General features: G+C 54.9%; 2 protein-coding genes across 7 annotated transcripts in view; one reads left to right on the top strand and one right to left on the bottom strand.

Annotated features, from left to right (window-relative positions):
* CUX2 (cut like homeobox 2) overlaps positions 1 to 10,605 on the top strand; it is an 82,540-nt gene extending 71,935 nt beyond the window's left edge. For all 5 annotated transcript variants that reach the window (XM_068163411.1, XM_068163410.1, XM_068163409.1 and 2 more), the window contains 8 exons: positions 90 to 725; positions 1,708 to 1,809; positions 3,428 to 4,203; positions 4,627 to 4,786; positions 5,291 to 5,560; positions 5,785 to 5,973; positions 6,080 to 6,353; positions 7,568 to 10,605. In XM_068163411.1, the coding sequence (XP_068019512.1) occupies positions 90 to 725; positions 1,708 to 1,809; positions 3,428 to 4,203; positions 4,627 to 4,786; positions 5,291 to 5,560; positions 5,785 to 5,973; positions 6,080 to 6,353; positions 7,568 to 8,231 (3,071 nt within the window). In that variant the 3' untranslated portion in view covers positions 8,232 to 10,605. The remainder of the gene's footprint in view (positions 1 to 89; positions 726 to 1,707; positions 1,810 to 3,427; positions 4,204 to 4,626; positions 4,787 to 5,290; positions 5,561 to 5,784; positions 5,974 to 6,079; positions 6,354 to 7,567) is intronic.
* Positions 10,606 to 12,031: 1,426 nt separating this feature from the next.
* Positions 12,032 to 14,945, bottom strand: PHETA1 (PH domain containing endocytic trafficking adaptor 1). Of its 2 annotated transcripts, none has more exons than XM_068163405.1 (2): positions 14,160 to 14,945; positions 12,032 to 13,920 (listed from the first exon to the last, which is right to left on the bottom strand). In XM_068163405.1, the coding sequence occupies exon 2, from the start codon at positions 13,907 to 13,909 to the stop codon at positions 13,130 to 13,132; it is 780 nt and encodes a 259-aa protein (XP_068019506.1). In that variant the 5' UTR covers positions 13,910 to 13,920; positions 14,160 to 14,945; the 3' UTR covers positions 12,032 to 13,129. The 2 variants fall into 2 exon arrangements, with proteins under 2 accessions (XP_068019506.1, XP_068019505.1); XM_068163404.1 differs by having other exon boundaries at positions 14,424 to 14,945.
* Positions 14,946 to 17,706: the final 2,761 nt, after the last annotated feature.

Raw genomic sequence — 17,706 nt, 5'->3', positions numbered from 1 at the left:
GGCAGGACCTGCTTCACTGCGGGGCTGGGCTGGGGCTACAGGCCAGGGGGACTCTAGTGCGTTTCCCTCTCTCTCTCATACATCTCTAGAGGAGGATCACTCTGAAGATGAGTCGGGAAAGGATTCGCTGGGCATGGAGCAGCCGTACCCATCCCCCCAGCACGCCTCAGCAGACGAACCCACTTCCCCCACTCCCCTTCCACCTCTACCTGGCACTGGTTTGGCCCCTGAGGGCCCCCGGACTTTTTCCATGTCCCCCTTCCCAGGGGGCGAGCGACTTTCAGGGGACCCCAAGACCCCCCACCTCCCACCACCCACCTACAAGAGCGAGAGCACTGGAGGAGGACCATCCTTCCCCTCCACCTTCTTTGGGGCCAAAAGCAGCACCATGCCCCCCAGCACCACCCCAACCACCAGTGCTGCCAGCCCACCCGGCGAGCCATCTGAGGGCAGTGCCGGCAGCTCTGCCGAGGAGGAGCAGCTGGACACGGCCGAAATCGCCTTCCAGGTGAAAGAGCAGCTGCTGAAGCACAACATCGGGCAGAGAGTCTTTGGGCACTACGTGCTGGGGTTGTCACAGGGTTCTGTCAGTGAGATCCTGGCCCGGCCCAAGCCCTGGCGCAAGCTGACGGTGAAGGGCAAGGAGCCGTTCATCAAGATGAAGCAGTTCCTCTCCGACGAGCAGAACGTGCTGGCCCTGAGGACTATCCAGGTGCGCCAGAGAGGTGAGTGGTTGGGGTGGCCCTGGCCAATGGGTCCTGCCCTGGGATGCTGCAAGCAGTGCTGTGGGATTCCCTCCTGATGCCCCCCAGTTCACCCCAGCAGCACCCCAGGGTGCCCAGTTGTGTGGTAGGAATGTCGCCACCCCATGGTGAGCTGGCAAGACAGGCAGGGCCACGCGTGGGGTCACTGGTGGTACTCAGGGATTGTCCCTGGTGGTCCCTCCACTTGGTGTGGGGTGGGATGGAGCCACAGCAGGGCAGGATGGGCCCTGGCAAATGGCAGCAATTACAACAACCCATCGTTGTGGAAGTCACATCCCCAGCCGTGTTTTACTCATTAACTCTGCCAAGTGCCATTCAATTATTCATCAGGCTGGTTCGTGGCATAGCAATCAATGTGCCAGGGAGTATTTCCTTAAAGTACTGAAGTCCTAATGCAGCAGGACCCTGGCATGGTGTTGGCACCACCATGAAATGGTAACACCCAGCTCTGGGGATGGTGGGTTGTGGCCCTATCTCAGCAGTGGCAGCAGCGGCAGCTGGTCACTCAGGCCCCCATGGTGGTTATGCTGGTCCATGCATCTGCTGGTGTTTCAACCCAGAGGGTTCTGATTTATGCTCTGGATCCAGTTCAGTATTAATCCTTCACCTGCACAGCCCGGAGGGCACAGTGCCAGACATGGGGGACATGATCACTGTCCTTGTATCTCTGCCTAGCACCCTGTGTTCCAGTGGGGAGCAGGGGCCTTTGGGATGGGGCAAGCAGGGTGGCTGGGAAACGATGTGCTGGAGGCAAGAGCTGGCAATCAGGGCTACTGGGGCTCCCCGTGCTCCAGTTGGCAACTAATCAGGAGTGACATTTGTCTTAAAAGCAGCATCCCTAAAAATAACTGAACACAAGGAGAAGTGAATGCTTCCTGGCACACAAGTGAAGCTTGTAAAACCAGCACCAGTGACAAAGCTGTTTTCCTGTCTCTTTGATCAGGTAGCATCACACCACGGATCAGGACGCCCGAGACCGGCTCTGATGATGCCATCAAAAGCATCCTGGAGCAGGCAAAGAAGGAGATCGAGTCGCAGAAGGGAGGTAGGTGCTGGTGTGTGGGTGGCCTCAGGGGTGGTCAGACTCTGCAGCCCTGGGAAGCTTTAATAAGGAGAAGAGCAAGGTCCTGCATCTGGATTGGGGCAATCCTTGATATCAGTCCAGGCTGGGGGATGATGAGATCAAGATGATCTTCGAGGGTCCCTTCCAACCTGATGCATTCTGTTGTTCTATGATTTTTAAGGGTGGCACTGGGTGCCCAGCACCAGCCTAACCCAAAATGGGCTTTGTTTGGCATTTCTCCCACAGACATCCATATGGATTTGGGACATGGTGGGTAGAAGAAATGCTGCTAAATACTGTTAGGGATGGAAGACTCCCCAAGCAGCAATGTTTGTACCTGGGCTTTCAGAAACTTTGGATCTACTCTTTTCTCCCCCCATTCCCCAAACAAATGATTAAAAGAGGATGCAGGATCCACCTGGCAGGAGGAATCACTGAAGCAGCTGCTCTCACAGTTGATTACTAGAAATGAAAGACACTAAAGCAGGTTATCTGCTGAGAGAGCAGAATCCCAGAGAATTCAACTAGACAGGAATGGTGGAAAACCAGATAGGGAAAACAAAGATGTTTGTTACCTTCATTGGTGATGAGATTTATTTTGCAATCTTCAAAAAGAAAGCTCACTCTGAGTCAAGGGTGTTGCAGCTTTAACTTTGTGGGTGCTGCTGGTCCTGCTGATCTGCACCTACATGGGACATCCACCTGATGGAGAGTGCTCCAAACCAGACCAAGAAAAGATCCCTTTTCTCCTGTGTTCTCAATTATGACCACATGGAGGAACCTCACAAAGTTCAAGAAGGGCAAGTGTAGAGTCCTGCACCTGGGGAGGAATAACCCCCTGCACTGGTACAGGTTTGGGGTTGACCTGCTGGAAAGCAGTTCCACAGAGAAGACCTGAAAGTGCTGGGGGTCATGTTCACCATGAGCCAGCAATGTGCCTTTGTGGCCAAGAAGGACAATGGTCTCCTGGGGTGCATTAAGAAGAGTGTAGCCACCAGGTTGAGGGAGGTTCTCCTCCCACACTACTCTGCCCTGGTGAGGCCACACTGCACTCAGTCCAGTTCTGGGCTCCCCACTTCAAGAGACGCAGGGAACTACTGGAGAGGGTCCAGTAGGGGCTACAAAGATGCTGAGAGGACTGGAACATCTCTGTGAAGAGGAAAGGTTGAGAGACCTGAGGCTGTTTAGCCTGGAGAAGCACAGTCTGAGAGGGAATCTTTTCAATATTCAGTAACAGCTAAAGGGCCTGTGGGGTGCAAGAGGTTGGGGCCAGACTTCAGTGATATCCAGTCACAGGACAAGGGGCTATGGGCACAAACTAGAACTCAGGAGGTTCCATCTGAACAAGAGGAGAAACATCTTTGGTGTGAGGGTGCTGGAACCCTGGAGCAAGCTGCCCAGAGAGGTTGTGGAGACTCCTTTTCTGGAGATTCCAAACTTGCCTGGATGTTATGGCCCTGGGCAATCTGCTGTGGGTGACCCTGCTTTATCAGGGAGGTTGGGCTGAATGATTTTCAGAGGTCACTTCCAATGCCCACCATACTGGGATTCTGGGATGCATGCTACCCCTTTGGGTTCCCCTCACCCTATTTCTTTGCAGGGGAGCCCAAAACACCATCATCATCGCAAGCAGTGGCCAACGGGACAGGTAGCAGCAGCTCAGAGGATGCCATCAAGAGCATCCTGGAGCAGGCACGGCGGGAGATGCAGGCACAGCAGCAGGCACTGCTGGAGATGGAGTCTGGGGGCAGCGGGCACCCTGAGGACACATCACCAGCTGAACGCTCCACACTGGCCACTGTCAACCAGAACATTGTTCCCACCTATGTCAAGCAGGAGGAGGGGAGTGCGGCCAGCCCCAGCCCCCAGCAAACACCTCTGGCTGTCCTCTCACCCGCTGCCTTTGTCCAGAGCATCATCCGGAAGGTGAAGTCAGAGATTGGTGATGCCGGCTCCTATTTCGACCAGCACTGGGCCTCAGAGAGGAGCCTGCTCAGCCGACCCTACACCTCTGTCTCACCTTCGCTCTCCTCCTCCTCCTCGAGCTACTCCAGCATGGCCAATGGCCGGGGATGGCCACGGGGAGAGCCCAGTGAGGGTGGTACCAATGAGGATGAGCTGCCACCAGCAGATGATGAGCCCCACCGGCTGTCGGAGATGAAGACGGAGGGAGCTGGCACGGAGCCGGCGGCTGGTGGTCGTCTCTCCTACTACCCTGCCTACGTACCACGGACCCTGAAGCCCACCGTGCCACCACTCACGCCAGAGCAATATGAGATGTACATGTACAGGGAGGTAGACACTCTGGAGCTGACTCGGCAGGTCAAGGAGAAGTTGGCCAAGAATGGCATCTGCCAGAGGATCTTTGGAGAGAAGGTACCATCCTGGAGAAGGGGGGTCTCGTGTTCCCTCTGTTCTTTGACCCAGATCCTGGGACTCACCAGTGGCCTCTTCTAGCTCCTTCCAGGGTCCCTGGTCTCCCCACTGGTTTCCTCCTTGGAGGATGCTGAGTCCTCAGGGTCTGACCCAATCCCAAGAGGTCTCTCACAATTGGCCACCAATTGGTTGGTGGAACATCCCACCAGGAATGCCCTGTTCCCTTCAGGGTCCATCTTCCCAGCCTACTGGCTATCCCAGGGGGACCTACCAGGGTCCCAGCGCCCATGGCTAAGGGATCCAGTCATGTCACGGGGCTGTGAGTGTGGCAGCTGGTGGCAACCTGCCTCCTCTCTCTCAGTATGGGGACAGAGGGTAGGCAGCAGCTCAACCCCAAGGAGTGACACCTACGTGGTGTCCTAGGTGCTGGGGCTGTCCCAGGGCAGTGTGAGCGACATGCTATCGCGACCCAAGCCATGGAGCAAGCTGACGCAGAAGGGTCGGGAGCCTTTCATTCGCATGCAGCTCTGGTTGACTGACCAGCTGGGCCAAGGCATCAGCCAGCAGCCAACAGCCTCCCAGGGTAAGTGCCACTGGTGTCCCCATGGCCCCTGTGTGCCATCACTGCCCCTGATGCTTTTACACCCATTCGCTCATCCCATCTGCAGCACCAGGAAGAGCTGCACCCAGCACCTCACACAAACCCCAGTCCTGGGAAGCCCTTTTCACCCCCCTATCCTCTGATGAAACCAACTAATTTTGAACCCCCTTAATTAGCCACTTAGACAATTTAGGGCTGTTGTGCGGGTCCTCAATATTGTTTTGTTAGAAATGGGTTTGAAAAATAAAGGAAAACCACAATAAAAATCTTTGGCTTCATGCCTGGCGTAAAGTAGTAACTTGGGGTTTATTTTTATGTTAGTGGTATTTTCTCTCTTTAATTATTCCACCAGTACCTCCCACTTTGCTGTAGCTGCCAGAGAGACTTGGCTGGCATCTCCCCTCTGTAGATCTCCTAAATAACATTCCTGTTCCCAGTGTCCCATCCCACTGTCCCTGCTGACCCCTCTGCCCCGGTGTCACACAGCCAGCCCAGCGGAATCCCAGCCATCCCCCTCGCCACCCCCCAGCCCCACTGAGCATGAGAAGGGTTGCCAGGAACCTCTCACCCTGGCCTTGGAGAGCAGCAAAGAAAACCAGCAGCCTGAGAGCCGGTCAACACCTGCCCTGGGTGGAAAGACATACCCCAACAACCAGGGACCCATGGGCATCCAGGAGATCGTCGCCATGTCCCCAGAGCTGGACACCTACTCCATCACCAAGAAGGTCAAGGAGGTCTTGACGGACAACAATTTAGGTGCGGACCCTTTCTCCACCCTGGGTTTTCGGGAGCTGCTGGTGAGGCTGCATGGATGCATCACCCTGGTTCCCATGAACACAAACTCTGTTCACTGTGGGGGACCCCAGCATGTTGGGAAGGATGCTGGCTGGGATATGGGGTGCTTCCACTCCATGGGGAGACCGAAGTGCCTGTTCTACTGCTCTGCCCTGTTCTAACCACCTCTGCTTCTCCTCTGCCAGGCCAGCGGCTGTTTGGGGAGAGCATCCTGGGCCTGACACAGGGCTCGGTGTCCGATCTCCTCTCCAGGCCCAAGCCGTGGCACAAGCTGAGCCTGAAGGGGAGGGAGCCCTTCGTCCGCATGCAGCTCTGGCTCAATGACCCCCACAACGTGGAGAAGCTGCGTGACATGAAGAAGCTGGAGAAGAAAGGTGAGGGTCAGGGTGATGCCACCCGCTGGGTCTGGGGAGCTGGCTGAGCTGGGGGCAACTCGTGCTGGGGCGTGAGCAGCACGCAGCTGTGTGTCCTCTCCTGCAGCCTACCTGAAGCGTCGCTACGGGCTGATGAACACCAGCTCAGACAGTGAGTCCCCCAGCGCCCGCTCTGAGTGTGCCAGCCCCAGCCTGCAGCCACAGGACCTCAGCCTCCTCCAGATCAAGAAGCCACGGGTGGTGCTGGCCCCAGAGGAGAAGGAAGCCCTAAAGAAAGCCTACCAGCTAGAGCCCTACCCCTCCCAGCAGACCATTGAGCTGCTCTCCTTCCAGCTCAACCTCAAGACCAACACCGTCATCAACTGGTTCCACAACTACAGGTATGGGCTCTCTTGTGCCTTAGACAGACGGTGCTGTGTCACCAAGATGGTGGCACTGTTTCCATCCTTCCCAATCTCTTGCCTGAACTGGGAGGTGCAGACCCACATGTGGTCACTGGTGGTCTCCAGGTATTGGATTGCAGCTGAAACACTGAGTGTGCCTCCCTAGTAACAAGTGACAGGAGGAGATGAAATGGCCTCAAGTTGCACCACAGGAGGTTTAGGTTGGACACGAGGAAAAATGTCTCCTCTGAAAGGGTTATCAAGCCCTGGACCAGGCTGCCCAAGGAGGTAGTGGAGTCAGTGTCCTTGGAAGGATTGAAAAGCTCTGTGTATGCAACGCTGAGGGACATGGTTTAGTGGTGACCTGGCAGTGCTGGATTAACGGTTGGACTTGATCTTATATGTCTCTTCCAACCAATGCAATTCTGTGTTGAGCATTTAAAGACATTATCATGATCAACACCAGTCACTACCAAGCAGGTGCTCTGTAATGGGTGGAGGAAAACCTCATGGAGGCTTCTGGAGCACAGAATCCATCCCTACAGCAGCCTAGTCCCAGGGAGAAGCACAGGCTTTACCATCAGGCAGAACTGCAGGCAGATACATGGCTCCTGAATCCTCCTCAGACCTACACCAAGAGCTGCCTCCTCTCTGAGGCAACACCCCTGTATAAACCAGTATCAAAAGCTGTAAGTGCTTGTGTCTGGTCCACAGAGCCTCCAAATGACTCCATCTCCCCCCAGGCAGCATAGAGTAACTGGTCAGTATTGCTGGAAGCTGGCTGAGGTTTCTTGCATGAAGTCATTGCGTGGGAGAGCTTGAAGATTCAGGCATTTTGGTGAAACATCTAATGGGGCTTTTAAACCTGTGACTTTTCCTCTTGTGTGATTCCATGAAAGCCCCTCGAGCTCTCAGTAAACACAACTGCCTTAAAATAAACCTTTGAAAACCATTATGCATTGAACAACAAAAAAGGGTAGTGGAAAACACTTGGAAAACTGGGTCAGTTCAGCTGGAAACAGCCCAAAGTGTGGCAAAATCCATTCCCCATGTTCAAGAAGCAGTGATTTTCCCCCCAAAAGGGTTTTCAAGACCAGCAAGGTGGACTTTGAGTGTTTGACCTCTCAAGTGATGTCATCACATTTTTCTGTCTGGAGAGGCTTTTTCACAACTTGATGGTTGGTGGTCACTCTGTGGTTGTGTCCCAACAGGTCACGGATGCGCCGGGAAATGCTGGTGGAGGGCACGCAAGACAATGACACAGACCCAGAGCAGAGCAGTGGGGTGGCCATCCCTGGGCGCCGGGCCCCCCACAGCCCCGACTCGGACGCCGAGGACCGTAAACCCATGTTTGGGGGGAACGAGCACCCCTGCTCCACCACGGCACCCATGAAGGTGAAGGAGGAGCAGGGGGAAGCGGGAGGCTGGGGCCACCGACAGGACTCACACAGCCCAGCTGGGGCGGCTGAGGGGACAGGACCTCCCCAGGAAGAGCCGGGGTCTGCTCCCCACGCCACCACCCCCAGTGCCGGTAGCCTCCCGCGGCGAGGAGGCCATGCTGGTGCTGCCACTGGAGGACCCGCACCCCCACACACACACCTCGACAGCTCCCAGTCCTCGTCAGGATCATCCCGTTGCAGCTTGGAGGTTTCCCCAACATCGCCCTCAGCCGCATCCTCTCCCGGCCTCACTGGCTCAGCCTCACCAGGGCCATCCTCTGCTGGGCCAGTTTCACCGGCACTGCCGCCAGCCCCCGGTCCCCGGCTCAACACCAGTGTCCAGCGGCGCCATGAGAAGATGGCCAACCTCAACAACATCATCCATCGCTTGGAGCGAGCTGCCAACCGTGAGGAGGCCCTCGAATGGGAGTTCTGAGCCCTCCTAATGCCCTAAATATATATATATCCCCCCCCTCCCCCATACATATATATATATTTTGTTATATATATATAAAACACCGAGAGGCAACCGGCAGCTGGCACCATGGAGGGGAAGACCCATGGAAAGGGGGGAGGTCCCCACTACAAAGTTGATTCCCTCCTCCCAGCTTTGTTTTCAATGTGAAAAACTGGGAACAATTTTAGAAAAGAGAAAACAAAAAAAAAAAGTTAAAAAAAATAAAAAAAAAAAGAAGAAGAAAGAAAGGAGAAAAAAAAAAAAGAAACAGACAAACAAAAAAAATATTTATAGACTTCTTTTAGATATTTTAATAAAAGGATACTTTGGAATTTATTAACAGCCTAAGCTGCTTTGATATTAAAGATAGCTCTAAAATCAAGATGATGTAGCAGTCGTGTCATGAAATGTACACTGAAGTCTTGTAGTTTGCCACTGGATGAGATTAAAAGAGAAAGAAACAAAACACACACACACACACACACACACACAAAAAAACCAACAAACCCCCACCACGAAACCCAAACCCACAGAAAAGACTTAACTGAGCAAAGCCATCAAGAAGCACTATGAGACTGACCAAATAAACTGTTCCCACCTCTTGTCTGTAAGACACTGCATCGCTTCTGCCCCGGCCAGAGACTGCACCATAGTCCCTGAAGACTCTAAAGCAAGACCCCCTGATGCCATCGAGTGTCTGTTTAGTTCTGGTGGTTTATGTTTTTGGAAACCTTTGTAACGCAGAATGTCCCGTGCGGTTGTGTATGTTGTAGAAATGTCTGCAATAGCCTCCTGGAACAAGATGTAGCATGGTCCCAGCACTGTCCCTCATGCCTCCTCCAGCCGGCAACCAGTGGCAGCCCCGGTATGGCGCAGCGTAGCTCCTGCCAGCTCCCAAAGGAAGAGAGAAACTGATGGAAAAGCAAAGAACTCAAACCCTGCTTGCCATTTTGGGAGTGAGATGCGAAGAGGTAGCTGGGTGCGAGGCTTGGGGATGGCTCTGGCTTGCTGGGGTTGGACATCCGTGGAATCGTGGTTCCCCATGCTCTGTTGTAATCCATTTGGGAAAGGAAAAGAGCTGGAGCCTGTGAGCTTTGCCCCTGGGGCACTGGTGCTTGTGGAGGAGCGCCCAAAAATCATGAGCCACATGTTCATGGGGGGCCAAACCCTGCTTAGGGCTGCTCCTAACATCACAGGTGGTTTTGAGGCTGAAGCACTTTTTTTTAGGGTGAGCACCTGGGCAAGAGGATTGTCCCCTCACTGCAGCCTTGTCCCCAGGCAGTGGCTCCTGCTGGAGCTTGGGATGAGCCCCGAGGTGTCACACCAGGGTTCTGCTAGAATTGGGCAAGCTCAGATCTGAACTGGGCAAGCTCAGGCCTGAACTGGGCAAAAGCACCATCACACTTTGGCTTTCCAGGGCTGACCCTGCATGAAAGTGCAGAAGCTTGGTGGTGGCAACATCCTGATGTGCTCCCCACCACCTCCCTGACTCCACTACAGCCAAACAGCCTCTGCTAACAAATTGCCTTTAAATAATGCGAGGTGGCCCACGCTGGGCTGCGGTGCCCTTTCTCCTGATCATGTGGCATCAACCACCAAGGGCACCACTGCTGGGAGGTCTCCTCTGCCAGGCTCCAAGGCTATGCATCAACTGATACCACACTGTCTACATTTTTATTGCAATCAAGGTATTTTTATATCTGGGTGGTGGCTCAGGAGTGATGCTAAACGTGGTTCTGCTAAGGCATGGCTCTCCTTGCCCACCTACCCTGCCCCAGCAAGCCCCAGCTTGCCCATGGCCACTCTTTTTCCCTGCCACTGTGCTGCAGAAGGTTGAGGTGCAACCATTGACTGCTCTTCTCCGTCATGTGCTAGTGGGAGCTTTAGTGGAACAGGATTCAAGGAAGCACTTAGGAGAGTCTTGACCACGGCAATCCTGTTGTATTAAAGCTAGCGGGACATACTGGTCACATTTTTGTTAGGCTCATCTGCTGTACTTCAAAAGTTTCTATGAGATCAATGAACTTTGTTTAACAATTTTGGAAGGAACAAGTTCTGTAAAGAGCCACTAAATACAGAAGTTGGATACGACTCTGGCCTTGGGGTGTGCTTTGTCCAGAGGTGGCTGGGATGGGAGCTCCTCTTGCCCTGATGGGTTGATGTTTGCTTCCTTGGAAGTCACAGTATTCCAGCATGGTGGGGGTTGGAAGGGATCTCTGGAAATCGTTTTGTCTGAGCCCCCTGCTAAAGCAGGGTCACCCAGAGCAGTTGCCCAGGATTGCAGTGTTCACAGGGGTTTGGAATCTCTCACTGCAATAAACATCTCCCAGGGACTGGGGGGAAAAGAAGAGGATGTTAAATGGGGTTAGTGCAGCTCAGGGTGAGATTCTACCCCGTGAAAGCCTTGTGCTCATCCCAGGTGCAGGTTTGCTCCTTCATTGTGAGGTTCAGCTCAGTGTTGCCCAATGTTAGCACACCCCAGCAGGGCTCTTCTCCAGAGCTGGCCATCACAGGGTGAGTTTGGTGCTTCTGACATGAGGTGGGTGTGTGTGTGTTTGATTAATTAATAAATCCATATGTTGCAGATCTGTTCAGGCTTGTTTGTCGGCTAACATGTTGGGAAGGATTTAGTTTTCAATGAATATCTGAACGTCTGGAGAAGCTGGGCTGGCTGCCATGGAAACCCCAATCTTCCTCTGCAGCTGACTCATGGGGCCACATTAACCATCTGGAAGCTGGGGTGGTAGCTGCCCGCAGCAGCACCACTCCAAAAGCTGAAACATGGAGTGAGGTGCTGGGCCTGGGCAGGAGCAGAGCTCTATGCTCTACAGTGCTCTTGGTGAGCAAGTCGCCCTGGCTGGCTTCATGCCTCAGCTGCCCCAAGAAATGTCCCCCCCTAACCCACTGCAAAACCCTGTGTTGGCAAGTATATGGAAATGTTCACATAGGTGGGATGTTGTGGGCTGATACATGGGGTATGGGGTTGTGTTGGTTGCTTCCATAACTGAATATTCCACTTGGAATCCTGGGTTCAGTGTTGGGCTACTCACTACAAGGACAAGGAGGTGCTAGAGCAGGTCCAGAGAATGGCAATGAAGCTGGTGAAGGGTCTAGAGCACAAGTCTCCTGAGGAGCAGCTGAGGGAACTGGGGTTGTTCACCCTGGAGGAAAGGAGGCTGAGGGGAGACCTTCTGGCTTTCTACAACTCCCCAAAAGGAGGTTGGAGTCAGGTGGGGGTTGGTCTCTTCTCCCATGGAAGAAGTGATAGGATGAGAGGAAACGGCCTCAAGTTGCCCCAGGGGAGGTTTTAGTTTGGAGATGAGGAACAATTTCTTCCCCCAAAGTGTTGCTCCCATTCAGACTGCCAGCTCTTTTCCAATGTCCAAATCCCCATGCTGGGCATGTTTGCCTGGTTGTTCAACTTGTCACGGAGGGCAGAACCATGTTGTCCCAGTCACAGGACCACCCTGGTGCTCTGTCCTGATGTCATCAGCTAATCTCATCACATCTCATCATCTCATCATCTTATTCCAACACCTTTCATCCGTCCCAATCCATCCCACCCATCTCATCTCATCCTACCCCTGTGGGCAGGTGGGGGGGTTCAGGGCATTACACGACCCTGGCATTGACCATCTCTCACTCAGGCAACATACCCTGCCTAACCCCATGGTCATGGTGAGGACAGGAGATGGGGAGAAAGTGGAGGATTAATTTTCACCTGGGCCCCATTCCCAGGGACTTAAAATGAGAACTAAGGCCAGGAAGGAATTTCTGGAACAACTTTTATTGTAGCAAAATCTTGTGCCTGTCCCAAGGGGGTAAAGGGATCCACAGCCACTCAGCCCAAACCTGGGGCACCCTGACTGCTGCCCCTAGACCCAGTGTGGGTTACCCTACCTCTGGGCCAGCAGCTTTAGTGTCCATATAATCCGTTAGGGAGATAAAAGAGAAACATCTGCATGAGACACCAGCTTTGCTCTGATTTGGCACATGAATCATTAGACACCCTCCATGCTGACACACACGTTCCTGTTCCATGAGTGATGCTTCCCCTTTGTGAGACAGCCCAGGGATGATACCCTGCCCCAAAATATCTACCCAGCAAGGTGGTGTCCACAGTCACTGTGTTCCCCTCAGATCTGTCCATACCCAGGTTCACCAGATGGGCCATAAGCAGTGTAAAACCACCAGGGCTGGGTGCCACCAGCTCCAGGGACAGCCAGGGACACGGTGCTGCTGCCATTAAGGAAGGGCTGCACTCGCTGATACTTAAATTTTCAAACCACATCCTGCCGGAGCAGAGGGATCCGGTGGAGCTCAACCAACCTCAGCCAGTTGCTTGCGCTGGTGGTGTAGTGTGATGTCACAGCTGGGCATGGGAGGAAGAAGGCAGCAGGCTCCCTGGCTGTGAAACACTCAGGGGCTCAGGACAGGGAAATCTCATCCAAAAGCATTGTCAGCACATGATCCTGATGTGATAGCATCAAGAGGTCCCACCAGATCCAGTGCAAGGGCTCATTCTCAGGAGGCATCAGTCAGCAACTAGTTTCATTTGCACAGGCATGGCTGAAGGAACGTACCCCTGCAGGGAGCACCCATTGCCTAGCACAAGATGCCCAAGAGCCTGGAAACCCTAAGAGCTTGGTAGCTTCACATTTGGCTGACAGTACACTGAGCCCAGCTGCCATGGGTGCATGGTGCTTTGCTGTCACAGAGCAGCACTGGTGTCCCTTTGTGGCACCATCAGCAGGTGTCCATCACCACCACAGACTAGGCTGCACATCCTTGGAAGAGGAGGGGACCAAGGTGGCACCAAAGGTGATCACCTCCTCTCTGCCACAAGTTGTGGTGGGTCACCACGGCTCAGCCATCTCTCAAGGCTGGGGGCTACGCCGCCTCTCCATCCAGTCCTGCCGTAGCCGTGCCACTTCCTGTCCATACTGCTCGTGGAGCTGGCAGAAGCTGGACAGGCTCTCTGCTCCAGCTGCCCTACTGCTGCCCACCTCACTGCCTGATGCCCGCCTGCGTGGTGGTAGTGGTGGTGGCCGCGGGTTCTCTTCACCATCATGCTCATTGCAGCCAGAAGTATCGGGTGGCCGGTGCACTCCTGGTGTGTTGTTCCACACTGCACAGCCATTCTCCTTCGGCAGGACAGCAGGCAGAGCCGGCAGGCGCTCTGGTGCCTGCTCCAGCACTGAGGACTTCAGCTTCCAGGAGCCAGATGGCCCCTGGTAGCCCCCACATCCACCAGCCATACCCCAGCGCATCTCCTCCAGCTGCTTCTCCAGCTCCCGCACCACCAGGCGCATGTAGTCGAAGCTGGCTCGGGACAGTGACTTCACCCATGACTCCATGGCGGCCTGGCTCTCAGCCACCAGCACATAGGTGCGACACTTGGCGCTGCCAAAGCGGATGGCAAAGGCGAAGTTCTCAGCTGAATCACAGAGCTCCACGTTGCAACCTTCCAGCACGATGACACCCACCGGCTCCCGGCTCTCCCGCTCCTCGAAGTAGAAGAGCATGTTGCCCTTCAGCACGAACCATCGGCGGTGGTAGGCCGTGTGCCGCTCACCACGCTTGTAGAGGAAGCCACTGTTGTCCGCTGGCGAGTCACAGGTGGCATAAAAGGCCAAGCTCCTCTCATTCAGCTTCATGGCTCCACGCCCTGTGGGGACAAAAAGGTGATCAGCCACCCCCTGGCACCCCACAGATGGGTGTGCCCTTAATTGCATAGTAATAAGGTATCAGCTTTTTGTTCCTGGTGGCACCAGCCCTGGAGCCCAGGAAATGGAGCAGGTGAATAAACATCCTGTGACAGCCAGGATAATTCTCCTCCCAGCCAAGGTTCCATGCCTGGGCAGAGGATCTGGGCTCCCTATGTACCCTAAGGAGGAGTTTTCTCACCTAGCTGAGTGTTTTCCCACGGAGGAACTCCACACAGAGCCTGTCACGTATCACCTGGTGCAGGTCACCTTACCGCAGGCGCTGTGTTTTTCCTGTGCCGCGGTGCTCCTCCCCATGGCACGCTGGGAGGGTTTATGGCCTGTGCTGCAGATCCGGCTGCTGCTCCAGAGAGGCATGGCCAGGAACCCCGTCACCTGGGCAAGGCCACCTCTCCTCTTGACCCCTAATCATTGGTGGCCTCACCATTCCAGGCTGTCCACCTACCTGCACTCCAGCAGCAGTCTTCAGCATCAGTGGCACGCAAGTGGCTGTGGATGCTGTGGGTTCCAGGGGAGTAATGTGGTCGTAGGTGCCAGCACCGTGGTGTCCCCACTCTGGTCACTGGCTCCAGCACTGAAATGCCTCTGGGTTTGGCAGACCGCCCCAGCCTGCGGAGCACAAGGACCTGCAACGGGGGTGATATTTTCCTCCTGAACCTTCTCTCAGGGTTCAGGGAGATAAGATGGGGGATCTGGGGGTGCCCAACGCCGGGGGGCAGTGGGGACCCCTTCTCCCTCCCCAGGCGGCTCCGGGACCTCTTTGGGATCCCCAAAGCCTTGGGGGGAGTTGGGAGCAGGGGACTTCTCCGCTCCTGGCCCCGGGCGGCCCCGCTCTGGCTCCTCTCAGCCCCGCTCGACCCCGCTCCGCTGCGGCGCCCTCCGGGTCCCGCTCCCCGCTCCGGCCTCGGTCTCGGTCGCGCTCCGGCCACCTCTGTCCTCTGCTCCCCGCAGCCCCGGCTCGGCCCGGCCCAGCCCCGGCAGGCGGAGCGCTGGTCCAGGCGGCTCCTCCTCTGCCACCGCCCATCACCGCGGCCCGGCGGGGGAGGAACCGCTCCGGAGCAAGATCCCGGCGCTGGGGGAGTCTGGGCTCGGCTCCAAATCCTCGGAGGGGCGAAGCCCTGGGAGCGTGGATCTGGGGGATGTGGAGGGTTGGGGCGGGTATGAGAATCCAGGAATCGATGAGTGGAATTCTGTGGGGATTTCTGCATGGAGGTGTATGCAGAGATGTCGGTGTGGATGTATGCATGGGTGCATGTATGGATATACTCACGGATGTAGGCATGGATTTCTCGCTGCTGGTACCCACGTCCCAGGGCAGCCATAAACCATTCAGCTAGGAGAAGCCTACAGGCTGACTTCTGCTCCTGCCTGGCCTTCCACACTGAAAGCCTCACCAGACCAAGGACCACCTCTGTCCTCATCCTGTTCCAGTAAACATCAGTGTCAAGGATTTGCTCTCCTTAGCATTGCCCCTTTCCTCCAATTTGTTTGTTCCCCGCTCAGCTGTACATGGAGTGTATATTCTAAGCAACAAGCTGATGGTGCTTATTTTGCAGGCCCTCAACTAAGAAACCCAGCTGTTGGACCACCCTTCCCCACAGGTTGTTGTCTTCATTGCTTGCCCTTATACATGTCCTCACTGCCCTTACATGGCTGCTTAGGGCTTTGCAATCTTCTGCTCGTGGCTGTGGGTTCAGGATCACCAAGGGTTTTCCCTATTACCTACACAACTTTCTCTTTCAGACCATCAAAAGGGATTTAAACCAGCAATAAATCCATCTGAGCTTTATTTTCCCTTCTGAGAGGAGAAAGCTCTGTTCAAGGCTGCTGGTGGGAAGTTTCAGGCCTCTCTGCATCACTTATCTCCCCTGCCTTGCCAACTGGTGCCCTTTCACATGGCAAGACTAGGAGGGGGAAGGATGGAGGGGAAAAGCAATATCCTTATGAGTGCAGCCGGGAGAACTGAAAACAGGTGCTGTGCTTCCAGCTCTGCCTTCCCTTGATGGAGCTCCAAATCCCTGGCTGTTTCTTACAGCTCCATCAGCTGCTTTAGCTGGGGTCCTTAGAACCACAGAATCATTTTGATTGGAAGAGATCTTTAAGATACTCAAATAAACCATTAACCCAGCACTGCAGATCACCACTAAACAATGTTGCTCAGCACCACATCAACATCTCCTTTAACCCCCTTCAGAGATGGTGACTTCACCACTTCCCTGGCTGTCCCCATTGCTCCTCTGCTGCAGCTGCTTCCCAGGAAGCCCTTCAAAAACTGTTTTGGAGAATCATCTCAAATCCAGTAAGATTCCCTGTGGGTTTTTTGCTTCCCGTTGGGTCTCCCCTGGGACAGCCGCACATCGTTGCACTGGTTCAAACACTTCCTCTTCTGAGCAGCCCTGTGATATTTTCTATGTTTTTCCCCTCAGTGAGAAGCCCACAGCCCATGTCTGTTTCCCCTGCAAGGTCTTGCTGGGAAAGTTGGGAAAAATAATTCCCATGCTGAGCTTGCAGGGAAAAGGGAAGAGGAAAAGGGTCTGAAAGGAGGTGAGGGGCTGCTGGACACCATCCGGGATATGGGCTGCCCTTGGTCTCCACTTCCTGCTGCTCTCATGGCTGGTGACTTGGCTGTGGTTGCACAGTGTCAGGGGCTTGATGGCTCAGAGAGGTGAGTCTGGGAGTTCTGAGTCACCATCAATGCTAAGAGAGGACCTCCTGCAAATTCGGGGGTTATGGGGGCAGGGGGGTACCAAGGGGCTGTTGAATGCCTGGTCCTGTGCATGTCCCCAGCCAGCATGTGGAGGAGATGGGTGAGGGTCTCCATTGTGACCATCACCAAATGCTCCTCTGGGATCCCAAATGGCCCCAGAATTGGGTTCAAGGTGAACAAATTTTGGCCACCACAGAATCTCTAGCATGGGGCTGACACAACCCTCCACGGTGCATTTTGGGGTGCAGACACCCCTGTCCCACTCTGGACCCAAGCAAGATTCACCGTCCCACACAGGTGTCCAGCCTAGCAGCCCCAGGGGTCGGGAACTGAGCTGCCCCGGGGCCTCCCCACTCTGCTGCTGGGGCACGCGGTCCCGAGGATGGTGCAGTGCGGCAGGAGCCCGGGAGAGGGCGGCTGGAGCCCAACCACGGAGCGCCGGGCACTGTGGGGCTGCGGGGGCAGCAGCCCATGGGGCGCTCCGCTCATCACCGCCCTGCCCATCACCACCTAGACTCTTAACACCAGCCCCTCACTACCCAGCCCATCACCACTCTGATAATCACCAACCTGCCCATCAAACCCCTATGCATCACTACCAAGACATCACAAATCTGCCCATCACCACACAGCCCACCTCCATCCTGACCACCACCACCCAGTCCATCACTCCCTGCCCATCACCATCCTGCCCATCCCTGGCAAGCCTTCTGAAGGGCCACAAGCTAAGATTTTGTGGAGCATTGCCAGTTCAGCACAAACCTCCATAGCCAAGCATCACCAGATGTCACCCACAGACCTCCTCATGGCTGAGTGGGGGGACCCTCATCTCAGAATGGGATGACAGAGGTCACCCACAGCCCATCATATCCCTCTCCAGGAACTGCAGATGTGCCACTTCCAAACCACCCCACGCATCCTGAAAACACAGCACGTGGGAATTGAAGAGGCAAGTGGGAAGGATGTTTGGAAGCAGGGGAAGACAGCAGCAATGGTTAAAAGCTGAGGCCGGTGCAGGGCG

This window comes from Melanerpes formicivorus, unplaced genomic scaffold (assembly GCF_026170545.1).
Source record: "Melanerpes formicivorus ecotype bairdi unplaced genomic scaffold, bMelFor1.0.p_v2 SCAF_72, whole genome shotgun sequence".
Lineage (NCBI taxonomy): Eukaryota > Metazoa > Chordata > Aves > Piciformes > Picidae > Melanerpes > Melanerpes formicivorus.
This window is presented reverse-complemented; position numbering and strand designations above follow the sequence as displayed.

Bases quoted from the DNA above. Each gene is read 5' to 3' on its own strand.
- PHETA1 (XM_068163405.1), bottom strand. From the start codon at position 13,909: ATGAAGCTGAATGAGAGGAGCTTGGCCTTTTATGCCACCTGTGACTCG.